This window comes from Syngnathus typhle, linkage group LG19 (genome assembly GCF_033458585.1).
Source record: "Syngnathus typhle isolate RoL2023-S1 ecotype Sweden linkage group LG19, RoL_Styp_1.0, whole genome shotgun sequence".
Lineage (NCBI taxonomy): Eukaryota > Metazoa > Chordata > Actinopteri > Syngnathiformes > Syngnathidae > Syngnathus > Syngnathus typhle.
The window spans coordinates 5,429,166-5,454,372 of NC_083756.1; the positions used below are offsets into that span (position 1 = coordinate 5,429,166).

At 42.1% G+C, this 25,207-nt stretch overlaps 1 protein-coding gene across 3 annotated transcripts in view; it reads left to right on the forward strand.

Annotated features, from left to right (window-relative positions):
* LOC133143525 (partitioning defective 3 homolog) overlaps positions 1–25,207 on the forward strand; it is a 126,645-nt gene that overhangs the window by 60,993 nt on the left and 40,445 nt on the right. For 2 of the 3 annotated variants that reach the window (XM_061265479.1, XM_061265478.1), the window contains exons 13-19: positions 1,213–1,401; positions 1,482–1,652; positions 5,966–6,110; positions 10,547–10,727; positions 14,419–14,567; positions 17,903–18,136; positions 20,331–20,559. In XM_061265479.1, coding sequence (XP_061121463.1) covers positions 1,213–1,401; positions 1,482–1,652; positions 5,966–6,110; positions 10,547–10,727; positions 14,419–14,567; positions 17,903–18,136; positions 20,331–20,559 — 1,298 coding nt within the window. The remainder of the gene's footprint in view (positions 1–1,212; positions 1,402–1,481; positions 1,653–5,965; positions 6,111–10,546; positions 10,728–14,418; positions 14,568–17,902; positions 18,137–20,330; positions 20,560–25,207) is intronic. The other variant, XM_061265480.1, reaches the window with a different exon arrangement.

Here is a 25,207-nt window from a genome sequence, read left to right on the forward strand (position 1 = left end):
AATCAATCATAAGTGGCCCGCTGAAGACTACGAATCACAAATCAAAAAGACTATGGATCATTATTTTGTGATCATAATGTAATTTGTTGCGGCTGAAGTTGAAATAAAAAAGATAAAATGGAGAATGATTTGATTTGGATTAAAAATCTGACATGATGCATTAATGGTACGCCTTATAGTCCGGTGCACCTTATATAAAGACAAAGTTTTAAAATGGGTCATTCATTGAAGGTGCGCCTTAAAGTCCAGTGCGCCTTATAGTCTGGAAAATACGGTAATTTTAACCAGAAACAGCAACAGCATGTTTGCAGCATCACCTTCACCCCATCCCCAAAATGTGTTGATCCATGTACAGACCGCCAAGCAATAACTTCCTTCTGGAATAGTATCCAGGTTTGAGCCGACTTGAATCGACGCAACAGGCCCTGTCAGCCAACCTGACATACTCATTCTAGCCTAGCAGCACTTTTTCCTGTCTAATGAAAATGTTTCACCGCTCTCTCATCCTTCTGCTATTCCCGGAACACTGCTCTGAGTGGGCGGTTATTCTGTCATCATTGTGGACGGGGTGTGCTTTCAAGCGCTCGCACACCTTAACCGCGCCGATTGCGATGACGTTTTATCACTAGAATGTAATAGTTATCGAAAAGGGATGATTTTATCTATGGTGATAAATCGATTAATAATAATTATTGTAATAATACAGAGGGCTATCTGGTGTTTTTGTTGGTACTTTCACTATGAATGCACCGTTGCATCCTAATAACTCCTCAGCCCATAGAGGAAAAAAAAAAATCGAGACACCTTCTGCTCTGTTTTTCCTCGTCCCCGTGCTTGACACTTTATCCAAGCAGCTGTGAGGGGCACACACCTGGCGGCTATCCATCTGGCTGTGTGTGTGAGTGGATGTCTGTGTGCTGATACCGGTCCATTTAAATAGGTCTTGGAGTCAGGTCTCTGGGGTTGATTGCACCCACTGCCATTAATCTTCAAATGGACTTTATCTGGCCCGTCGTAACATTCCAGAACTTCTCTCATGCAAGCAGGGAACATCCAGTGCACTTTACAACACACATAAAGCAATTGGGACTGTTTTTGGCCTGATTTTGTTTCTTCTCGAGCAGGGCTACCAAATGCTCGACCCTCACATTTGGGGATTTTTTATTTTTATTTAAGATCAATTAAGATCAAGTTTTTTTTCAATTTCTACAGCAACTCGGGGAAGACGACCTGGTGTTGACCCCTGACGGTACACGGGAGTTCATGACCTTTGAGATCCCACTCAATGACTCCGGTTCAGCGGGCCTTGGGGTTAGCGTCAAGGGTAACAGATCCAAGGAGAGTCACGCCGACTTGGGCATTTTTGTCAAATCCATCATCAATGGAGGTGCTGCTAGCAAGGCGAGTTACATCTTTCCTCCTTTACCTTGTTAGTGATGAGATCTAACATTAATCTGGTGGCCATTTATATTTATCTACAGGACGGGCGTCTGCGTATAAATGACCAACTCATCGCAGTCAATGGGGAGTCACTGCTTGAGAATACCAATCAGGAAGCAATGGAAACGCTACGCAAATCCATGTCAGTCGAAGGCAACAAACGAGGAATGATCCAACTCATTGTAGCCCGGCGGGTGACCCAAAACGCAGAGGTAGATAACAGACCACAATAACTTGAATGAATGAACGGCTGCTTGTCTAATTTCCCCCCAAAACGGCTCAGAACTTTTTGGAAACGAGAGGAGTTGCTGTTTCCGCTGCATGTTTCATTCTTATGACTATAAGCTTTAACCCTTAATCCATCTCACTGTCGATTTGAGATCTGTGAAATAACTAAGGGATAACTTAAATGCGGTGGCCCCAAAACCATGCAAATCTTCAAACATTTTCATTTCCTGTGTGAGATAGGCGATAGCGGCTTACATTTATTTCCATCCTTGGTGCGATTTACTTGGGCCTTTGATCTGATATCTTAAGAAACCCTTTGCTGAGTTATGATTGACAGTTTTGCTAAAAAAAAAAAACTGCCTGATAGACCGATAAAGGAATATGTATTCCACCTAGGTTTGAGATTGGTATTGGCAAATGGTTCAGAATATCGGCAGGAGGTTTAGACTAGAAAAATAAATTCCCAGTCTTTATTGTGTTGTCTTATGAACAATAACAAGGTTGGCGTTCAATCTTACATTTACTTCTGCATATCCTGACGCTTCTTCCAAAAGCTTTGTGCCCGTAATCAGTTTGTGCAGCGGGCGCATTAGAATTTGTCCATTAAAATCCAATTAGAAGACAACCACACACAGGAAGCTAGTGTTCCTGAAAGGTAATTTGAATAGATGCCATTTTATATTTTTCATTATGCTCAAGAGGAGCAGCAAAATGAGTTTATAAAGAATCCAAGACCGTAGGTGAGCCCCAAATAAGAAAACAAGACTTCTTCTAACAAGCAACATCCCCATTCTGGCCAGGCAGACCAGCACCAGTTTGCCACTGTCACCCAGCAGAATGGGACTGAGCACTGGAGGCCACCATTGAAATGAATCAGATCCATCACTGTCTGCAGGGGATGGGAGCCAAGCCGCACGGGCTAATGCATCAGGGTGGGGGGGACCTTCCACGGGTGCGGCACATCCAGGCTGCTTCGTCCCATGAAAATTACACTGATTTCATCATTGCTCGGTCCCGCAGGCTGAACATGTTTCTAGAACAGAGCAGCGGAACATAGCATTTGAGTTATTTATTTTTTTGGGAGTGGACCGTAGAATAGTTATTCCTGAACTAGCCAATGATAAATAATAATCACAATTAGCCCATATTCATTCATGCCATTTTCTTTCTTTATAATCTGTTTTTATTTCAGTCACTATGTCCTACACACACATACAAGGGCACAGACACACACTTTCATCTCGATCTTCCCCAGAACAATGATTTCCTTTCTTCAGGCGCATCTATGAAAAATTATCGTTCTGCCCCAGATTGTCAAAGAAGACGATTGGTCACTGACAATTTGTTTGAAGTATCGTAATTGGATGACTGCGTCCTCATACGGACTAATTTTAGTTCCATTAATGTTTGGTCACGTGTGTAATGTTAAATCACAATTTCACAATTCAGAAGAAGCAATTTCAGTTCCATTTATTGTAATGCCATGCTGCTTTTATGTTACTACTTCCATGAAAAACTGCTCCCACTGATCTGTTTTTTTTTTAAACGTTTTGACTCAGTTCAGCATCATTATTACTTGCTCCTCAAAAAATATCGTAACAGTGAGACCAAGACTGAAATTAAACGGACATCAGTATGTATTTTTTAATCTACTTATTTTTTCTTTTCTGAACAAGTTTAATTTAACAGGTGAATGACGGGAGTATTTTCTTGCTGGTAAAAGATCCTATAAAAAGGAAAAAAAAAATGTTTTCCTAAATCTTTTAAAGATCTCTCAAGTTTGTCTCATCAGCCAGCCACCGGCTTGCAGTCCGATAGCCTTGGAGTCAGTCAGGGAACGTTTATGTAAAGAGACAAGGAGGAAGGAAGTTGCTGGCCCTAACAAAAGACGTACCTTCGCACGAGAAGCCGATCGATAAATCCTGGAGAGAGCTTTCAATCAAACCCCAGCCTAGTAATTTATTGTTTTATTAATATTGACCTGACCACTGCTGCAGGAGAATTTAAAACCCCGAGATGCTGGCTAACAAAAAAGCAAAATTCCTTATTTGTCAAAAATGGTGTGAAAGCTATCCTAAGTGGTGGATTCTGGGAAATGCAGTTCACAATGTCACGGTGACATTATTACGGCAAGCAGAGGAAGCAAAGTAGCCGAAATGCAATTCTTGTGCCGCCCGCCCCTCGAATTCCCAGCCTGCTCTCGGAGGACTAACTCATTTAGGAGAAGCAGGGGAAACTCAATAGGACCAATTGAGAAATAATATATTGAATCTGGTGGTTAAGTGGGCTTCTTGGCCCCAGTGTAGGACTACACTGGTGACATTTTAGTATCTGATAACATACTGTAGCCAGCATGGTCTGTAGATTGTACATGAAAACATATATTTGTGGAACTTAAATGTTGTCTGTCATTAATTCCTTCGACACAGATCATTTCTACTTTCTTAGCGGATGGTTCTTTTGGTTTGGGCAAACGGAAGTTTATCTAAGAAGGGCAGGTTTCTGCCTGTAGCGATGTGGCTCGTGCTTGTGGCAAGTTGTGCCATCTTAAGACTGTAATTACAGCATTATGGTAGAGGTGACTGGATTAGGGCGACGGCAACAGGCTGACGCTCGGATAGAAGGCCAGTAAATGGCAACAGACTTGACATTATTAGCCTTAGGTGACAGTTTAAGACTCTCTGTCAACACTCCGCCTCACTCCAAGTGAAGGTCAGGGAGAGGCTGACAGAGTGGCCAAAGCAATTTGTACATGACTTTGCATTACTCCGAATATTATCCCGGAAAATAAAAGAAGTACAGTGATTTTTTCCCCCCACAGTCTATCAATTAATCCACTCTGAAAACAACTAGATTAGTGCAGATTAAACACTTGCTGAGGTGACACAAACCGATTAGAAGAAAATCTTAAACAACAAATCAACTCCAGGGATTAAATCAACAGTGTGATAACTCTTCAAACTACACCGATAGTTTGTTGTTTGGTAACACAGACCAACCGGGTTTAGATTTTAATGAGGCACCCTGGATGAACCTCCAACAATACAAAGCCAAGTTTCTGTCTGCCAATGGGGAACTCCACCATGACATATTTTGATTCTAGTGTTTACTGACCATCCCCACCTAACAATGCAGCCCCAAAAATAAAGAGAAAAACATTCCAATTTTCTGCAAACAACCTCTCTGGGGCTGGAACTTGTGGCTAATTGATGTTTGCGCTAAATAATGCAATCGTTGAAGGGGTCCTCTTGGAGGAGACCTAAATGTTTGATTGCTACTCTGGCATAGTAATGATTGCAATCTCGGGATTTGAATCGGAACCGTTGAGGGCTATGTATTTACAACCCACCTTCATTGGTGATTATATTAAATATGCGTTGACCCAGGAATTCATTTCATGCACACAAACTCACTCCATGCTTTCATCAATGCTGTTCAGCTAAAGTGCTGCTTTTTCAACCTTATATAAACCACTCCCTTTTATTAAAAATCCAATAAATCCCAGTTGGCTTGTATGCATCTCCAGTCGCCAGGCCGGTTTTCCCTTGAGAATCTAACATGGCAGCACTCATAATTTAGAAGAAGCTCAGATCATGCAAATCACAGCTTTCATTGCTGTCTTTGCCAAAGATTGCCTTTCTTGATTTTTCTGCCGTCATGGTTTCTGTCTGTTGCTGTTGTCTGTCTTGGCCGGACGCCAGAAGAGAAATGTTGGACATCAATACGGTATTATCTAGAGACTCTTGGTTCACAGCATGCTTGACTTATAGAGTCAAACTGATCTAGAGTATCAGATGGTTCTATCCAGGGACTTTTTTTTTCTGTACTAGACCACATGAAATACAAAAAAGTGTCCGACTGTCAACGTCTTTATATTTAATCAAACTTGATATTTTGATAAGTATTTGTTGACGAAGACTCTCTACCAATACTAAACACAAGGCTCAACCGTTCCAAGGCTCAACATTGGCCCCAACAAACGTCACCCCTTTTCGGATTTATCGTTTGCAACAGCTGCCAATCAGCCCATGGGAAATCCATGGAGTTTTTATCGGCTTTTGGCCAGCTTAGTTCACGGCAGGAACCATTTCACACTGCTGAGACAGGAAATACTGACGCGAGCTGAGATCGGTCCCTCTAACATGAGCACCATGATGTGTTTAGATTAGATACAACTTTTTTAATTGTGCTGCTGTTTTGGTTAGCGCAGTGCCAGGATGGATTATTATACTTTGAATATTCCGAATTGCTATCCTCAACTATACTTTATACTCTCCTGTTTTTTTGTTTTTTATAGCAAGGTCCTGGCGGCCCAGCAATACCGGGCCATCCTGTCAACCTTCAGAATAACCATGAGCGCCGGATCTCCCATTCCTTTTATGAAAGCATTGAGAACTTTGACAACATCTCCACACCACTTGCAAATTCAGTTGGACGCGTTGGTAAGTCATGATCAAGTGAAATTTTATTTTTTTGCAGTTTATCAGCTTCAATGACAGTCCATGCTAACAAATCCTCCAGAATGTTCTCACATACTATACGCCCTGAAGGTACTCACCACGTTTCGCCATCCAAGCCCCGAAGGGATTAGCGTCATGGCTAATCTCCCTTGCGTTCACTCCACTGCAGACTGGTTTCACTCAAGCCAATCCCCAATCTAGCCAGCTGACATCAACTGGCTGACATTTTAGCTCTTAGGCTGAATTGGAATTGGCAATTCAATCCACCACCAGTCACTGCTGTCATCTTACTATCGATGTGCTTTTCCCGTGGTTGAGTTGAGGGAGGGGTCTGTTTTTAATGGATGATGGAATGAAGTCATTTTTCATCTAACCTCGCCGTCCTCAAATTATGCTTTCCATTGTCGGGTTTTTCATATAATATAATTTGCATTCCCCCCGCCTTCTTTCGTCTGTTTTTGTTCCAGTCCCCATTCCGGCTTGAGCCCCTCTAGAGGCACTTGACTTTTCGAAAGCTACGCTCGTGACATTGTCATCAGTCGATGATCTTCACCTTTTCGCCATCCCGCCCTTCTCATTTGTACGCCGATCGCACGCGCAAGTTCAGTTAGAGTGGTGCCACTCTGCCACTGGTGATAGGAGATCAGAGAGTGTGTCAGACAGAATCTTCTGATGGCTAATTAAGCCTCCAGATCAATGGGCCTGACATTGACTCCACACCTTTGACACCCCATTTCGTTTTTTTCCGTTTTTTTCTTACCTGGTCTTTCATCTGTTAAATAAATCAAATACATCCAAATTGATTGGGTTTTCTTCTCAGTCGAGTTATTTATTCCACTGGCTGTTCTGACACAGTCTTGTGCGAACGGCGCTGTGATCAAAAGCGCCAACCGCGGGCACTCTGTGGGTAGTAAAAAAGTTTCTCTTCATCCGAGAACGTCAAGGGTTCCCTACGTTCATCTCATCCTGCAGACTCGCAGTCAAATGGGTCAAGTGGAAAAGTTTGGAGAATACGGATGTGTGTTAAAGCTGTAAAGTTCACACGGGGTCTTGGATCTGTGACTTTTCTGACTGCGAGCAAAAATGTCAGACTGTTTCCTTTGTCTTCAGACTGCCTCTGAGCCTTGTTCTCGTTAACCCGTGTCGACTGGTTATGACAGGCCGTCTTTGCTCCGCCGTTATAATTTATGCTTGGGTCGGTAGGAGGATTCCAAAGCAACATTTTGACAGACAAACAATTGATGTGACACATTGATGAAGAAAGAAAGTTTTGTACAGAGCCTTGGATTTAAAATGTGTTTAATGTGTGGGCGGGGTGTTAAGGTGTGGCTTTTCCAGGGTCAGGGGTCACAGCCGCTGAGCCCTGACTGACAGCTTGATGTTGAATTGGTAAATGATTATCACAGAGGCTGGATACTCGGATAGTTTTGGATCATATTCATGCGGTCTAGACTGTGTAGGAAGAAGAAAACTGTGATTAGGGATATTTTTTTTTCTGGCATAACATTATTCATGTCGCGCTTTTGAAGTTGGTTACTTTCCATACGATATTCTGCTTAATTCATATAATAACAGTCTGACATGACACTTGAGCCAGATGCTGTTATTGATTGCGGTGTAACTCAGCCTTGATCTTTGCTGAGGGGTTTTGGCTTGTCATTCATTCCCTCCGCGTGTGCATTTTTGTGTGTGTTGTGACTCCGAACCACACACATTTAGATATTAATGGTCAGAGGCGATCCAATTCTTCAGCAAAGCATGCAGCGCTACGATATTGTCAGGGTTGTCGTCACACATGGAGAAGGCTCTAGGCTGAATCCAGAACTAGCAGGGGGTGAAGTGCAGTGCGTTCTGCTCGACTCCCGGCTCAAATTAAATGGGTTTGTGACAATTTAGTTCTTTCTAACCACCCAGCCTTTTGCTTTAGGGGAGCGAAAGGACAGGACTTTCTTTCTCAAAGCGAAAACAGAACAAAATAGGGTTTGTGGAGAAGAACTGTGAAGTGACGTGAAATTTCCAGCGTGTGCACAGCGTGGTGCAAAGGTTGTTATCACACCAGGGTTTTACCTTCCGTTCTGTCTGACTGAAAAATGCTGCTGGGTGTCAAGTCCACATGCTGGGGCGCAAATTGAAGCCCGCGATCCAACACTGTCTGTTAATGTGACCATTTGGCCAGGCTTCCCAAGCAGGTGGGGTGTGGGCGGATAAGGAGGAGCTGTAGGTGGCGTGAAGATGAATGAAAAATCATCTTGGCCAACAGGAAAGAACATCTTGTGATGTGTGCAAAAAAAAAAGTCACTCAACTAAAGTTGCATTGATGACAGACTCCAAAGTCTCACATCATTAGTTTTCACCAGTGTGTACTTAGCGAAATTACCCATTCCATAAAGGACTGATCATCAAGTGTGATCAATACGTGCCCGAGATGAATAAACCACAAGGGAAGAATAAGAACGTAGAAGTATGTGTGATGGACACAGATGGAGGAAAGAAGATGGATCCGTCCTATTAGTGTGACCTCTCACCTTAGAGCTCAATGTCTCAGTGGGCGGCACCATGCTGATTCATTGGAAAAGATGTTACCAGGTGGTCTCTCAGGTCACGGATTACATTTGCCTGCCAAAAAGAGGAAAAACATTGGTGCGCCAAATAGCTTCCACGCAGCTGACCACAAGTGGGCTGAAGGTTGCATGTGTTTCACTGTACTTGGAAAAACTCACTTCCACTCTTGACTCAGGTTCCATTAGGAGTACACACGGATGATTACGAATCCAAAGTCTTTTATTTCCAGAATCTGAACATTTATTAATCATGTGAAATTTATAAACACGTGAAAGGACTGTGACAAGTCGTTATGTGTTAGAATGTAGATGGAGGTGTCCCATTAGCACCTTAGTTGCTCCAAATAAGACTGAAAGTGCTAATAAGTCACCTTGTCGCTTGCTCACTATTTCCTGCATCGGGTGTCACAGTGCTTTCGAGCCTCTCTAAACTAGCAAAAAGGGCCATATCGAACTCTGCAAACAAATTTTGCCACTAATATGCATTTTGTGATATTTTTGGTGTGTTAACTGTATTACACATACTGAACTGAACCAACATTTAATCGGGTGTTTTATACATGGATTATTTTCCTCCACTTGCATTCACTTTTGTACTAATGGAATAATAATAATAATAAATATAATAATAATCATTATTATTATAAATTATAATTATAACAAAACATCTACAAAAAGTCAGTTTTAGTCATATGTTGCATTCCTCTGATAGATATGAATCATGATATAATTTCAGAAAAACATCACCATCATGTAGGTTTTCAATTGTCCGGCAAAAGTGAACCGACTCACCCTGGCAGCTTAGTATGAGCAATTGCCGAGAGTTGGTGAGTGGCCTTCCCCGTGCTGATTTACAGTGCCCATGAATCCAATTACCTAGGGATCCCTGTCAAGCCGCCCAAGTGAGAAATTGCCTTCATTTCACTTATGAAATGTTGGCAAACATCTTAACTTGTTTATATTTGCTATCTCAAATAGCGCCGATTTTTTTTCTCCACAAGAATCATTTATCATACGTTGTCATTCACAAACATGTTTTAAAGATAATAATGGTGACTTGCGTAAACTCAAATGACTTTTAATTTACTATCAGTTGACTTGAAGGTACATTTCAGTCCAACTGCACAGCTGTTTTGTATTTTTATTTTCCCCTTTATTGATTTATTTTATTCTAGCAACAAACTAAACTAAATTATACACCTCATGGTTGCAATAATTGCCTCTCAAAATCACTTCCCACAGCACGCATCTGTTATTAGTTGGCACAAATTAAAAATTAAATACCTGTTGGAATCATTATGGGGTTTTGGCAGGGCAAATATTGCTCTCTATGTTCGTAAATGCACAAAGATGTTCCTCATTCGATAACTGGTGCCTCAAACACATCGCTGGAGCATTTCGAAAAGGTTTTGTCTAATCGGAATCAGATGTGTGCTTAAACTCTGCTCTTGACTTTTCCTTCTAACTTGAAAACTTTTTTTTTTACTGAGAAAATGAGCTGATCAACGTGCAGACAGAACCCTCCACCTCTTTCCTCATTGGAGACATCTCTTAGGACTGAACAACCCTTCTTCTCCCGCTCTTGCTGTTGAGTGTCAAGCAATGCAGCACATTTCCTATTGACTTTGACTGCTGAGGAGATGTAAAGGGGTAATTCAAAGAAGTCTGCTATGGTGAAGGTCATGCAGGACTGAATACAAATCAGAAAAGCTCGTCTTTGTCCTCTGAGAATATTTGAGGAGAATGGCTGCATACTTTCAACTTTTGGCGGGCTTTACATAACATTGGGATTTTGGTTTGGATGTTTCACATTTTTGCTTTCATTGTTTCATTTGTCGTTGATTTGATTTCCCAAAGGTAAATACCAGCTCTCCCCCACTGTGAACATGCCACAAGATGACATTGTGTTGATAGAAGATGACAGGCCACCCCTGCTTCCATCCCACTTCTCGGACCAGTCCTCTTCAAGTTCTCACGACGACTTGGGATTTGTGGGAGAGAACCCGTGGATCCATGAGCTCCCCAGTCCGAATGAATAGTAAGCAAAATACTCTCCCTCTTCTGATCAATAACAGAACCTAATCTGAAGGAAAATATAAATAGACGATTGAATTGATAGTTTCTACATCACAGCATACAATGGACATATTGCGCAATAGTGTGAAGGACCTTTATGAAGTGGTATCATCTCAATGTCATGGTATTGTTGTCTTTTGTTTTAGTCATGAATCTCTCCATTGTAGCGAGATGACTTTTGTGGCTGTTTGGAATAAATAATAGATAAAGCCGAGGGGAGGGGGGGTGGGGGCATCATTGCAGATCTTCCACCAAGTCTGATTTCTGTCGCCCGAGTGATTTTCGCACCAATTCTCCATCCTCAGGAAGATTTATTGGCCTTGTGAAAGGATACAAGTCATTCTGCTTTCAAATTATACCGTAAAAGTATAAGGTATGCTATTAAGCTATTTTGTTGTAGTTCAGAAAAAAAAAATACCGTAGCTATTATTCCCATTTTAAAGTCCAGTCATACATTTTAAAATGACTGCTGACATTTTCTCTATGATTGCAGCTTTCATCTACGAAGCAAGTGCAAAGATTGTGTTCTTGCTCTTACCAGAAAGTTTTATTTTTATCTTTATTCTTCGTTTGTTCCCTCTTAATCTATTAGTGAGTGGCTTTATTCCACATTCCGAAGTTGTCAAAGTGGATTATTGTACCTAGCGTACGGCTACAGCACACTCAAGTTTCCTGCCCTCAAAGTAGCAACTGCACGCTTATGCATGACTTGTGGACCTGTGCACGGGGCAGAAGTATGCTCTGTACCTCTGCCCAGGGTTATGCTGAATAATTCATCTCGTCAAAGTCACATACATGAAGAAGCGGCAGGCACACCTTTCCTTTCACTCAAATGCTCGCAGCTGCTCACATGCATTCTCCTCATGACTTATAGTGGTTCCCTTTCTCCTGTTTAAGTACGGCATGCCAAGTAAGCATTGACTGCTTTTTTTTCTTTTTAAATTAAGCTCTTTCAGCAGCGCAGCACGGGCCCTGTATATGTTTTGAATATATATTGTGGACTGTTTCACCTCTGACCTTTTCAGTATTATGCAGCTGCATGTTCTTACTCTGCCAAGGACACAACTGCCTGGTAAAATCATTCTAATTCAAGTTTTCAGTGGGTGATGTAACCCACATTTCGGGGGCTTCTAACTACCCCCCACCATCTATTGAAGATGAATTGTTTAGAGGAGTCAGTCTGACAGAAGATAAAAACTGGCCTACTTTTATTCTCTGCATCCTCAGCCAATAATGTGTTCGAATTTGTCTGTGTTTAGCTTGTTTGTTTTTCTGCTTGTTGATATAATAATAATAATAATAATAATATGTGTGAATTACCTTGACCAAAAAAACCCAGAAGATGTCCCCCTTTAATAATAATAATAATAATAATAATCTGTGTGAATTACCTTGAAATAAAATCTAGAAAATGTCCCCCTAAAGTTTCACTTTATAAATCATGCTTGTAAATTATTCCTTAAAAATCAAGCAGTACTTTCCCCCCCCTCATATATTTCCATAACATATGTCAATCCCCACCTTTGTTAGATTTCTCAGGGAGTTCTGATATATCCCGTTAACCTGCCGAGATTGCACATAGCTACCTATATGTACGATATATACTCTGTTGCACAGATGCCCTCAGTCTCACAGGTGTTTATATCCACATTGGCTGGTAAACAATATTGCACATTAACATATAAAGTGGAAACGGCGCATATAGACATGAACAAACTTTCAGGCAAATATTGCAGGCAGTCTGCTTCTGCATTTGATCTGCTAATAGACTCGGCCATCAGGAATACGGTATAACTAAGAATTACATGTGCCTGTGTGTTTTCCCTGAAATGCTAATGGTCCCCTCTAGCTTCATGAATATTTACGGTGTCTCTGCGGTGCGCCGTTGGTACAAGCATGTCATACATGCTCCCTCTTTTCTCCTCACCTTGCATATGTTTCACGAGGCTCTCCACGCGGGGTACTCCATGTCTGTGCCCTCCTTGGCGGGTGAATATCAGCGTGAATAATACGCTACGGCAAACATACAAATTCACATTTTCATTTGCTTGAATAAACCATGTTAGCCATCGGTCACCACTGCAAATGAGAAAGCTGAAAGAGAAAATCAAAACCTGGACTAGGTGTCAGCTGTGACGTTCAAAGGCTGATACATTTATAATCGGGTAGACGTTAAGCTTTAATATTAGTGATTACTGGAGCCATGCAAGTCCATGTTAATGCAGCTTAACCACCAGGTGACCAAATTTCTGTTTTCATAAATAGGGACCCTTGCTGTGAATAGTTGTGATTATATATATATTAAAAAAAAACTACATAGATAGTTGAGCTTCTATAAAACGAAGTGCTTTTAGCATTTTTAATGCCACTGCGGGGATGCTTTGACACATTTAACTCCCTGCCAGGAGAAGATGGAGACAGGCAAGGTTGATTTAAAATGCACTCCAAAGCATTGCCTGTGAGCAATGCTCAGCGCTGGTTAATTTTAGATGACATCAGGATGCTTAACGTGGACGGAGGCATCTGCTCGGAATGTTGGAGATTGCTTTTAAATGTTGCGAAAGAAGGAGAGGTGAAGGAACTTTTTATTCTTTTGAGGAAAGGCCAGAGGCATTGACAGCAAACATGGACTCAGGAAAACACTTTGCCATGCTCAGAATTTGTATATGTGCAAAATATCAACAATATTGCGTGTGTGTGCTAATAAAATGATTTGTGACGGTAAATCATATTAAACCCATATAAACTGATTTTATCCTTTGTCATATTTATGAACTTCATTTCACTGGAGCTACTTTCCTCTTTTGTTTATGTTTTGCACTCTGTGGAGTTATTTATCACAACAGCTAGACAGAGTGAAAAATAGATTCTTTGCTGCCCAAACTGTCTGGTTCAAGAAAGATACACTTGTTGAGACAAAACAACAGCGTGTTGTCTCCAGTGAGTGATGTGAGGGGAAAAGAGAGTGATGATGAATGAATGAATAATACATCTGTGCTGTCATTCCTTTCTTTCTTTTCCCGTGTCAGCGAGACGAGGCCCCGTATACGGCGGCGTAGATGCGAATGCCGAGTACGGCTGACAGCAATGTGACATATTAACACCGGCCTCTCGGTGACACGCGGAGCACGTCTTTACGTTGAATGAACTCGGCAAAGCGAATCACAATTGTTGACATGCAGCCAAGTGCCAGCAGGGTCTATCGTTGGTTTTTACGGTGTTCATTAGGAAAATGGAGAAAAAAAAAAACCACATTCCGTGCTTGCGTCGTTTGGAAGACTTCATTAGGACCGCATCTATCTCGTTGAATGGCAAGGTGTTCACCCTAATTGTAATGCAAATACCGTTACCCCCTCACCCAAACTCTGCCTCCCGCTCCCATCCGATTTTCAATTAAGATCCAGACAGAGATAGAGCATCTCAAAGGTGAATTGCAACGGGAGCTCCTGCCTCAGACATACCGGGGGAGTGGCGTTATTGAGTGATACTGACCCCCGGAGCATCCTCACATCAGGTGTCACGCATAGAACTAAACTTAACCAACCTAGCTAGACATTGAAGTGCCCTTCAGGCAGGATAAATAGATTGGTTGGGTATTTTTCAATGTGAAATATCTGCCTCGCGACCTAACTTGACTTTCTCATCTATTGCAGCTCATTGAGTCCCGATGCGGACCCGGATGGGTCGTTTCAAAGGGAGGGCTTCGCCCGCCAGAGTATGTCAGAGAAGCGCACCAAGCAGTATGAAAATGCTGCTCAGTTGGAGATCATCAAGTCACGCAAGTCCAAGAGCATGGATCTAGGTAAATGGTGTTTTGTTCTTTTTTGGGTTTTTTTTGTTTTTATGCTTGCAGTCAGACTGCAATGCGATATTTATTTTTTCTCACTGCCCAATTAGCATAAAGACATTATCCTCGAGATTTTTCGGTGTGGGTTGCAAATCTAATCTGATTTGTCTGAGGACAGGAAGTGAGCGGAGTAGACAGGGAGATGAGACTGCTCATCGTGCCAAATGCAGATCTTATCTCGGCACGACATCAAAGATTGTTCCAAAGTGATGTCAGCATTTCCTTGATTATTTGATTAGTTCTGAAAACGGAACTGAGTTACTGTATTTATCAGACAATCTCTAACTAAGACTTGGTGCATTATGCTTCTAATATGATTACCTGGATATCATTCATGGTTGGATGCATTTGCTTTGAAAGACATGACCTCAAACCAATTACATATTTGAAAATATCAGACTTCTGATTTAAGCCGCCACGATCTTAACATTCGGCTTCACACGTGTCTCTCTGGAAGAATGGAAGGACCTTCCCGTTTCTCCCTTTAAACATATTCCAGGTGCTTCCATATCACAGCAGCAGCTGGAGTTCTTGTCTTCGAAGAGCCTCATTGTTAAAATATGCTAAATTGATCAGACACCCCATGTTCCTGTTCCATTTAGATGGGGAATGAGATTGGGCAAAGAAAGAAAAAAAATATCTGCAAGGTTCCTCGTCTTGCAGGAATATCCGTGCCTTGTAAGCCTCATGATTGACAGGCTCATACATGGGATGTAATATCCTCTTCTTCTCAAATTACACAGCTTCCTTTCTTGAACTTTATTGTCCCTCTTCTTCTCTTAGTTTTGCATGGTGCATGATAGCTCTCATGCTTATTTGTGCTCTTTAACAGTAGCTGATAAGATTAACAGCAGCACGAGCACCAGTAGAGTTAAGCGTATGTGCCAGGACTTTTATTCGATTATTACCTTTATGGTCCATGGCTCGATGAGAGATTACCCCCCCCCCCCCCCTCCTCCTCTTTTCCCATTACTAACTCATTACAAACCATAGTTGGGTAGTCTTGAATAGGGATCGCTAATATTAGAACGTGTCGTGCTTATAAAGAAAATATCCAATGTAGTTTGAGAGCTACTGGTAGTCAAGTGGTGAGTGAGTTCGACTTGCAATCAAGGCTTCAATTGCTAGTTAACCCCTCTGGCTTATTGCAGTAGATCTATTATGGGCCTATTTTAGTTCTGCTTTGTCGCTTGTTGCTAAAATGGATTGACACAGAAAAGAACTCAGTGCAGCCCACCAGTTGGATGGGAATGTTTCCGAAAATGTCGAGATGGATTATTTTGGTTTCACAGCATTTTGTACCCCAGATTGAGACATTACTGGTAAATTCCCTCAATTAAGATTTTATTTTATTTTTTTTATGACACATGTTGAGCAGACGAAGGACGTCCTCCGTCATGCTAATGATCTACAACCGGCAGAGACGTACGAGCCCGACTGACTCCAGGGATACGATCCCTCCTTTGGGATACCTGGACATGGCCTTTCCCTGACCACCTTAGGGGCTATTTTTACCATAATTACCCTTTTACCGTCCGGGCTCTTTGAATAAATTATGTGTAATGGAGCCCCTGTCTGTACACAGATCTTTACATGCAAGAGCCTATGGTGAATAATAGCCGGGTTGCATAGTTTTAGCGACTCTAATTATAGTATGGGCTCCTGTCCCTGTAATAACCGCTGCTGATTTATTCATGGAGTTTGCCATGGCTCCCCTTGAACGCTTAATGGCAATGGATCTTCTCCAATTAACAGCCCTTGCACTTAATATGCTTAAGGAACACAGAAAGGTGAGCAAGTTTTTCCTCTGGGCGTGACACAATTTCAGGTGCACGCATTTCAGTGTGATGATTTTCATTTCAAACTTGTCTGTATGCAATGGGTGGGGGGATTTGTATTTTCATGGCTCTGAATAAGAGGGCGTCGAGGAGCAGAGCGCGTAGTCTCTGGAGATAGGAATCACATAATAGAATGGCATACAGAGAGCTGTCCGTCAAACTCTCCCATGAGAGCTTGGGATTTTTCTGATGAAAACAAAGGAAGCTTGCAGCTGGCAACGGTCTTCGGGCAAACTTGCGCTCTTTCTCTCTCTCTCTCTCTCTCTCTCTCTCTCGCTCTCCTTTCCTCGCTCTTTGTGTCTCTGCTACTCTCTGCCATTCACCAGACTTGAGAGAAACAATGGTGAAGTGGATCGCCATGCGGAATACAGAGTGGGCGGATAATTCCCTGTTTCCGAATACGGCAGATGTCATTTTGGTTCCCTTCAACTGTTGCATCCTGTACGAGCTTGCAATCTCATTGTGTCAAACGCACTCTTGCTTCTGTGAGTCTGCTGTCTGCAGGCTTTATGCATAATGTCTGCAGTTTTTTTTTTTTTTTGCAATATTTTTATGCCAATCTAGTATAACTACAACCCTTCACCCAATTAGATAATTTCCTTTAAACACTTGGGCGGCTCATCTGATGCAGCAGTATAGGATTGTTCAATTATTTGGAATCGGGTCCTGCTTCTCTTGGGATTAGAAATGTTTACAAGAATTGATGAAAGCCAAGATAAAATGGAGTGTAAAAATCATGACAGTGCATTTAGCAGTCTGAAAAGTAGACTCCAGTGGATAACAGCTGACCTTTTTAGCCTATCTGACTTTTTAGACAGTCGATCCATAGGCACAATGAATGGAAGCAAATAACTCGCACTTCATTTAAGTGCATTGGTAGCAGATGTAGCAGAAGGAGGGGAGTCCCTTGTGACCCGAAAGACCTTCATCTTCCTCCCCAGCTGGTTCCTTATATTGGCATTGCTCCAAGCCTTCTCAAAAACAAATATATTTCAGTGGAGGTAGTGAACACGGGATACTAAATTGTCTTTAAAACACAGGGGGGTTATTTTCTTTGCGTAATATGTTTCTGACAGCTGAAGACTCCACCTAAAGACCCTCTAGGGTCATCCAGCAGCAGTGGGTCACACCTCATTTAGTCAAATTCAAACATCCCTGACTGAGAATTGTGTGACAGTCATATGGTTTGTGTTTAAATGACCAAAACTAAAAAAATAATAGTCAATGGAATTATCGATCAATCAAAATCCTTTCACACAGATTATGTTCTCGGTAACGTGTCCTTTTTAATACCAATATTATATACATTAGCGATTGGATAATTTATTTTTTCACATGAGTTGTCAGACTGGTTGGGTAGTTTTATCACACTGCTTTTGTGGCTCTGTGTCTTACACCCCATTAACTATCACGCATCACTAACACAACTTTCCTCTTTTATTTTCCCCACAGGTTCTTCAGGACAAAATGTCGGACCCACACTGGGTCTCAAAATGTCCAGTTCCCTTGAAAGCCTCCACACAGCTCTTGCCGCAGCAACACGGAAGAGTGAACTTAACGTCAACAGGCCACGCTCTCGAATCCTCCGGAGCCGAGGATGCAATGAGAGTTTCAGAGCGGCCATCGACAAGTCGTACGACAAATCGGTCGTTAATGTGCCCGAGGACGAAAACAGCATGGATATATGTAAGATTTTTGATTTATCATTCACCATTGTTTGACTTAGTGAGAAATTCTTTGGCAATATTGTCATACGTACTTAAAAATGCATATTGGTCAACAAAAAAAAAACAATTTTTAACTATTTATTATTTACATCTCAGTCTATACCAGCAAGGCTGGCCTTTTTTTCCCCCCCACTACTTTTGTATTCCTGAGAAACTTCCTCAATTGACTTATTCTAAACTTAAGAAAAAAAATAATCCCAAAAAACATTCATAGCAGCACCCAAACGGAGTGAACATATCCATTCCTCCTTGTTGTTTGATGATAAAAAGGCATGTGTTTGGCATAGTGAGACGGATGTCTTATGTTTTGCCAACAGGTAATAATACGGCAGCACCACAAGAGTAATTGCAATATATACATTTCCATCCAGCAAAGGATTCCATTAAATACGAACGGGGAGGAAAACATTTGGAGGGGAATATTTGCCCGAAATGCTTTGTTCTCATAAGCTCTGTCGGCGAGCCACTAAATACAGTCTTATCTCTGCAAAGAAAAATGGAGAAAGCAGACGATTTCCGCCGCCGCGGTTTATTGCATCCAGCCCCCCCTCCCCACACGATATTCAAATAACTCTGTTTTTCAATTTAGATAAAAGCAGCCAGTTTGTGCTCGTCACTGAGGTTAATAGTCAAAGTTGACAGATAAGACGCCACTGTCCTCTGCTCTAAGACTTTTATTTAAATCAAATAATAATTTGGCATCCCCTAAGTAAAATGTGTTTTCCGTAAGATATCCTGCTCGGCAATATGCACCCCTCGTTGTACGACTCGGTGTTGTGTTCTTTGGAGATAAATTTGGGAAAAAACCCGAAAAGAATATCTGCACTTTTGAGGAAAAAAAAATGGTTTTGTAATAAGACAAGCAATTGTACTTGTCTGTCGTAACCTCAACTGACAGTCCAGCTTTAATGCTCTTGATTTTCCAAAGCATGAAAGTTTGACTAAAGTGGCGCAAAATGATGCCTGTGGTTTTTCTGTCGCTGCAAATTATCTCCTGACTCTTTTATCAATGCTTCCTCTGCTAGTTGGCGCTGCCTTGTACGGTCTTTTCTTCTCAGATCTATTAAATTCCCAAGGGTGCCTAAAGCGTACCAAGGGATTTTGCAATTTCTGAATCGGACTAATTTGATTTGTGCATTGTGATGAATTATAATAAAATATGTCTTTTTTTTTTTTTTTTTCTCCGCTCTGCCTTTTGAAGCAATTGGAAAACCATTGCCACAGAAGTATTAGCATCCTTGCTAATGTCAGTCATTTAAATAAGCAGCAGGTGCCATGAAATGATTGACAAGAAGATTGAATATGTATGATGAAGCTGATCGGCAAATTCAATCATTTTGCACCTCATTAAAACACATGAAATCGAAAGAATGAGAATCAACCGATGAGATGTCCCCAAAACCTTCACGCGTTTAATAACGGAATTATTTTAGCAGAATAAAAACCAGTTTCATCTCTGATGGGATTTCATAATTGAAAAAGTTTTACAGTATCAAAAGGAATTTATACGTACCTTCTCAGAGAGCAAACTATTTATTCCAGACAGGATCTTAAGATTCCACCATATTTGCAATTAAAATCCCTGGGAGCCTTTTTCAAAATTACTTACTGTATATGTATAATTACTGACAGATTAATTACATTTTGCACATCACTTCTTATTAGATGTGATGGCAACTTTGAGTTTAATCAACCGTATATCACCTAAGGACTCCAGATTCTATTTGATGTCTGGGTTTGAATTAAACTCAGATGTAAATTACGAACCCGATCCACATGACTAGCGTTGGAGCTCGGTCACATAATTTATGTGATAGGAAAAAAGAAAAATATCCAGGAGAAGGCAAAGGGGTTAAGTTAAATGCGTATATTTGAAGCTGACTTTGAGCAAATCTATTGAAGTTTCAGACAAACCTCATAGGGAGGGAAATGTAAATATATTCCGCTTTAATAACGCTCCAATATTCTGTGTGTTTTGTTCAAAGATTTCAAACCGCCTGAGACATAATTGTTCCCTTAATGGTTGATCTGATGTAATTAGGAGAAAAAAATTAAGCATGCTCTGTTATGTATTAGGATGTGTTTTCATCTTATGTCATATCGTGACTATTGTGACTCCCTCTCACAATGTTTCTTCAATGTTGTCACCCAAGTGGACGAAGACACGGAGGGAAGTTCCCCATCAGGTCAGGATTCAATGTCGGCCAGCGGCGACCTCTTCGTCGGCCCCGGTCTCAATGGCAGCATCTCCAAAGAAGACGCGCCGAGACATCGGGACAAGGTGGAAAAGAAGAAGCCCGAAGGGGATAAAGAGAAGGAGAAAGACAAGGACAAGAACAAAGCAAAGAAAAGCATGCTGAAGGGGCTCGGAGAGATGTTCAGGTAAGATCTGAGCTTCGTACCGTCCATCGGCTGTGTAGCCTTGAGTATCAATTGCTTTCTGCTTTATTAATACCATCGAACACGTACGGAATTTGACTGCATTCCTTCAACGCTGGAGTGCTAATTAGAAGCTCCTCTCCTTGAACCCTGCCGGGATAAGGTGAAGGGGGTGGGTTGCTACGGACCTTAAGAGCCTCTGGCACAATCGACAGATTATTTTTAATAAGGCTAACATGTTTTATTCATGAATAACCATGTGCATGTTCCAATGGCTAAACAAAGTTAAGCTTTTGTAGAGGGGCCGCTCAAACTATCGCTTCAGGTAACTGCTATTGTTGTTTTCCGCAATTGGAGGGGTTGTTGTTCCATTTGTAGACTTCTGTTTTGATTAACCCGATCAAAATGTTTTGGATTTTAGTTTTGAAGCGAGTCGATTGGTTGTGCATTTAAATAGGGCAGAAATTAACAATGGACGGGCCTCGAGCTTCGTTTCAATTGCTTCCGTGCGGATTGCTTTAACGGGATTAGCAGGCGTGTCACGTCACGTGGCTCAGCGATGAACAATAAAGTCGACAAGTGTGTTTTGGGGTCACAATTGAGACGTGCCACAGGGTTGCTTATTTTCTATTCTAGGCAAGTGTGTTCCAAAATCTATTTGGACTCAAGGATGGTATAGCAAATCTTTAGAGCTTGACACGTGGCTGCTTAGTGGTTTTTATGAGTGCATGTGACCTCTCCGCATGCCCTTTGTGACTTCCTCATCACACCTCATTATCTTGGAGTGCCATGTCCACTTAAGATTTGGCACACAGCGGGCTTAGCGTAACTCCCATCGCCCGTTCCCTGTGCCTGACAAGCGTGAACGTCTGGAACTAGCATGTCTTTTGGATTCTCAAACCTGTCTGCCCTCTCCTTGTTTGTCACACAATTTCCATTTTAAAAACTTTTGACAGGTCTCACACCCACCGCGTTCTCCGATTATCCTTTTCCAGTCCAAGTTTAGAAAGTTAAAGACGGAAATGAAGTGGGAGTAAATGCATCCCGGCGGATTCAATATCAAAACTTTATATTACAAGGAGAAACTCGTCATATCAATTGCCAGAGGCAAAAGGGAATTTTATGTGATGGGAGCGATTTTAGTCAAACTAGCAAAAGCCCCGAAGAGATTTTAGATTCTGTGCCTGACGAAGGCTTTGTCTTCTCAGTAAATTCGACACTCTTAGGCTTACAGATCACGCACACGCCATACATTAGCAAGTTTGGCGTGTGAGCATTTCACCGTTGTATCCAAACATCAAAAAGATATCCTGATGAGGTTAATCCTTTGTAATGGATGTCTCAGTGGTTTTCTTTCCGTCACTCTTTATCCCGGCATTGCTCTCCCATGCAAGTCTCGTTTTGCTCTCCCTCTTAGGGGGTTTCAAGGAGTTCCGCATCAGTGCTGCATGCAATTTGCATGCAGGGACTTTGGACGATCTGATGAATGTGGATTTCATGTCTGATTAAGGGGCAGCGTGATTGGGAGTGCATTAAGAGTCATGGGAAGCGAGGATGGCCGAGTGTACGCTGAGTTTAAAAGGCAAGATCTTTGAGTGTATGCTAGTTTAGAATACGATGGGGAAAAAAAAATGTCTTGACGTGATTATTCATGCCCTCCCTCGCAGAAAGCATGTGATCATTAGATCCCAATTCAGTCCGATTTGTTTAGTTGTTGGAATCTTTGCCCGAGGCTGTGTTGGCGTGCTCCATGGCAGTGATGTCTTGGTCAGGCCCGTGAGACTGCCTCGAGGCGTTCTTAATGAGGTGTCATTTCGCCGCCTCGCCACTGACTGACTGACCTCCTTCATCAAAAGCCACATTCCCATTATTTCTTGACCCTTATGTATACGGATGAGCATTAAATTGATAACGAGACAGCACTCGAGGAGCTCAATTCCCGCATAATATCATCACGTGAAATTACATTACAATGCTACTTTGACCCCAATAATAAGAATTCCGCAATCCTACACTCCTTGGCATTTTCAAACTGACTCTATTCATCATTAAGACATTACCACATTTTCATATCTTATTTTTTACGAGAACTTTGACCCAGTTTTCATCAAAATGGCCTGTTTTTGATTTCTGTTTTTAATGGGAATTAATAATGTATTGTAAATGTACAACATTGCTGGAGTTTAGTGTTATAGAAGGCATAGAGTCAATTATGTATTTGATACTACAAAATCTTCCATTTTTTGATGAATGTGTATGTGCCAGTGTGTGCTTCCATCACTGATGTAACTTGAATTTTATATATGTGTAAAGACAAATCGTTTCGGACAAGAGTTATGCAAATGTAAAACACTCCCGGAATAAAGTAGCGTGAAGGAGATGAGCTGGTGGAAGCTGCAATATTGAAAGGCAAGGGTGAGGAAGTAGTGGGAGGAGGGCAGGGCGATGGGGGGAGACTGGGAGCGTGTGCAGTGGAGTGAACTGGGGCACCAAGGGAGAGTGGGAAAGAAGGGATAAAAAAGAAAAAAAGAACAGGGCAATGAGAAAAGAAGCGAGCTTTTCACAGCGGCACAGTCACGACATCATGAAACTGTCTGCCCGCAGGGAAGGATTAAAGCATCCCCAGCAATTTAGCCTTTATTTTTTTTTTTGCATGTGAATCCGCAACCGTTTTCACGTTAGTGTGCATTTTCAAGAAGGATGCGAATGTTGCGTGAGGCATGTTTCCCCATGTGTGTAGATGAAAAGACATGTTAATGGGATTTGGCATCACCCTCACCAATTCTCCAAGCCAACGGCGCACACGCGCCTGCCTCACCCACCCCCGCCCTCATCGCCACTCCGATAAGTACCGCGCCTGACGTCGAGCCATCAGCCGACATCGGAGCTGGCGGTGACAGCCGTGCGCCCCCGTCTTCTTTTTCCTCCTCACCCTCCATCACCCCGGGGGACCTCCTCGGCTTGCTCTTCCCAGTAGATGAATTCCCACTCAAGGCTACATGCTGGAGAGAAGGGCGTGGACAAATACACACAGAGCTTGGGTTTATTATTCTAAGGCAGCATGGAAGCACGCCATGAGGGTTGTGTGTTAGCAATTCAGATGCCATACCTTATGTGCAGCACAACACTAAGTGGTTAGTGTGTTCCTGTTCCTGCTCCAATCCATGTCTTTAGCCCATATGAATCTTTCTGCTCGTGTGGGCGGGAACAGCAGATGTATGCTAAGCCAGTTTGATCATTAACGCACATTAGCTCGGCTTTCTACACACGACCATCCCGCCGGCCTGCTTGATAAAAAAAATAAAATCAGACTTTCCACCCTCACGCGCCGTCCTCACATATGCTGATTGTGTTTTGGCGCGGTTGAGTTGAAGACAGCAATTAGCCACCTCCACATGTGGGCCGTAACATCTGCTCGGTGTAATCTGGGCAAAAATGATAATTGTTTCTCTTTGGCGCCACCTCGCTCATCATAATGTGTGTAGTAAATGTGAAAAATAACTGTGGGGATGCAACACTTATAATTACATCACATGCAAACACACATTAGACTGGAAAATGGTGGACCTTTTTATTGAATTAAAGCTCCCGTGATGAACAATGTATGAATATTGTGTCCATCACAACTTGGACTTGTTTTACAAACCTGGAAGCAGGCCTCGACAAATTGCACACCACTTTCAGTTCTGCGTTTAAATGTAAGCAGAGACATTCAGTGATCGGATTAAGGAGGGGGGGAAGCCGATTCCTTTGTCCAATCAAATCGGGCATCGACGGGCCTACATGAGACAAACCCGCAGTCATTAGGTTTGGAATGATCACACGGCGCCGCAATCGAGACCTTGAAGCACGGGGGCGGCCGCTTTTGTGTGTGAGGAGAGACGGTGCTGCAAGACAGATTTAATTGAATCTGAAATCTTGTCGACCTGAAATAAGATCCAGAGATGTCTCTCGAGCTGCGATGTTCGCGGGCCCTTCGTTCCGAGGCATCACGGTCTGTTATTAAAGAGCTCAAATTAAGTGGAGTGGTGCACCCAGCCTTAGACTACTAATGATACAAGACCCAAGGGATCGTTGCGCAAAACCACCCTTGTCAAAATCCGTATGAGAGAATCTATTTATTTAGCCTCGCTACTGTCCAACTCATTGCTAGTCTGCTCACCCAACCACGTGGCTTAGCGTGTAATGAAAGGGGGGCCTTTGGCTGAAATGACCTTTCCCATCCGATGGCTTCCCACCTGCTGATGCGTACATCTCAACATGTATGCGATGACTGTGGTGCGAAAAAGAATAAGCCGTGAAAATTGCTTTGGAATCAGAATGGGAATATCAATCGATGTTGGATTACATCCTTGATTTCCATCAAAGGCACCCAATTAAACGCCGGCCTTGTCAGCGTCTTGATGTGTTTGCCGTGATTTTCCGCCGTTCTGACATTATTTTAACCCTGAAGGTCGTTTGTTGTAGAAAAAAATACTAGACAGTCGCAATATCTTTGTTACCAGTAAATTGTTGACGGGAATGTGTCCAGGGTTATTTATCAAACCCTGGTTGGGATGTTCAGTTGTCTTCACTTTACTCACAATTACTGTCACTCCCACATGTTTGTTTTTTTTCCTTTTTCAATATGCACACCCGTATCCCTCCCCGC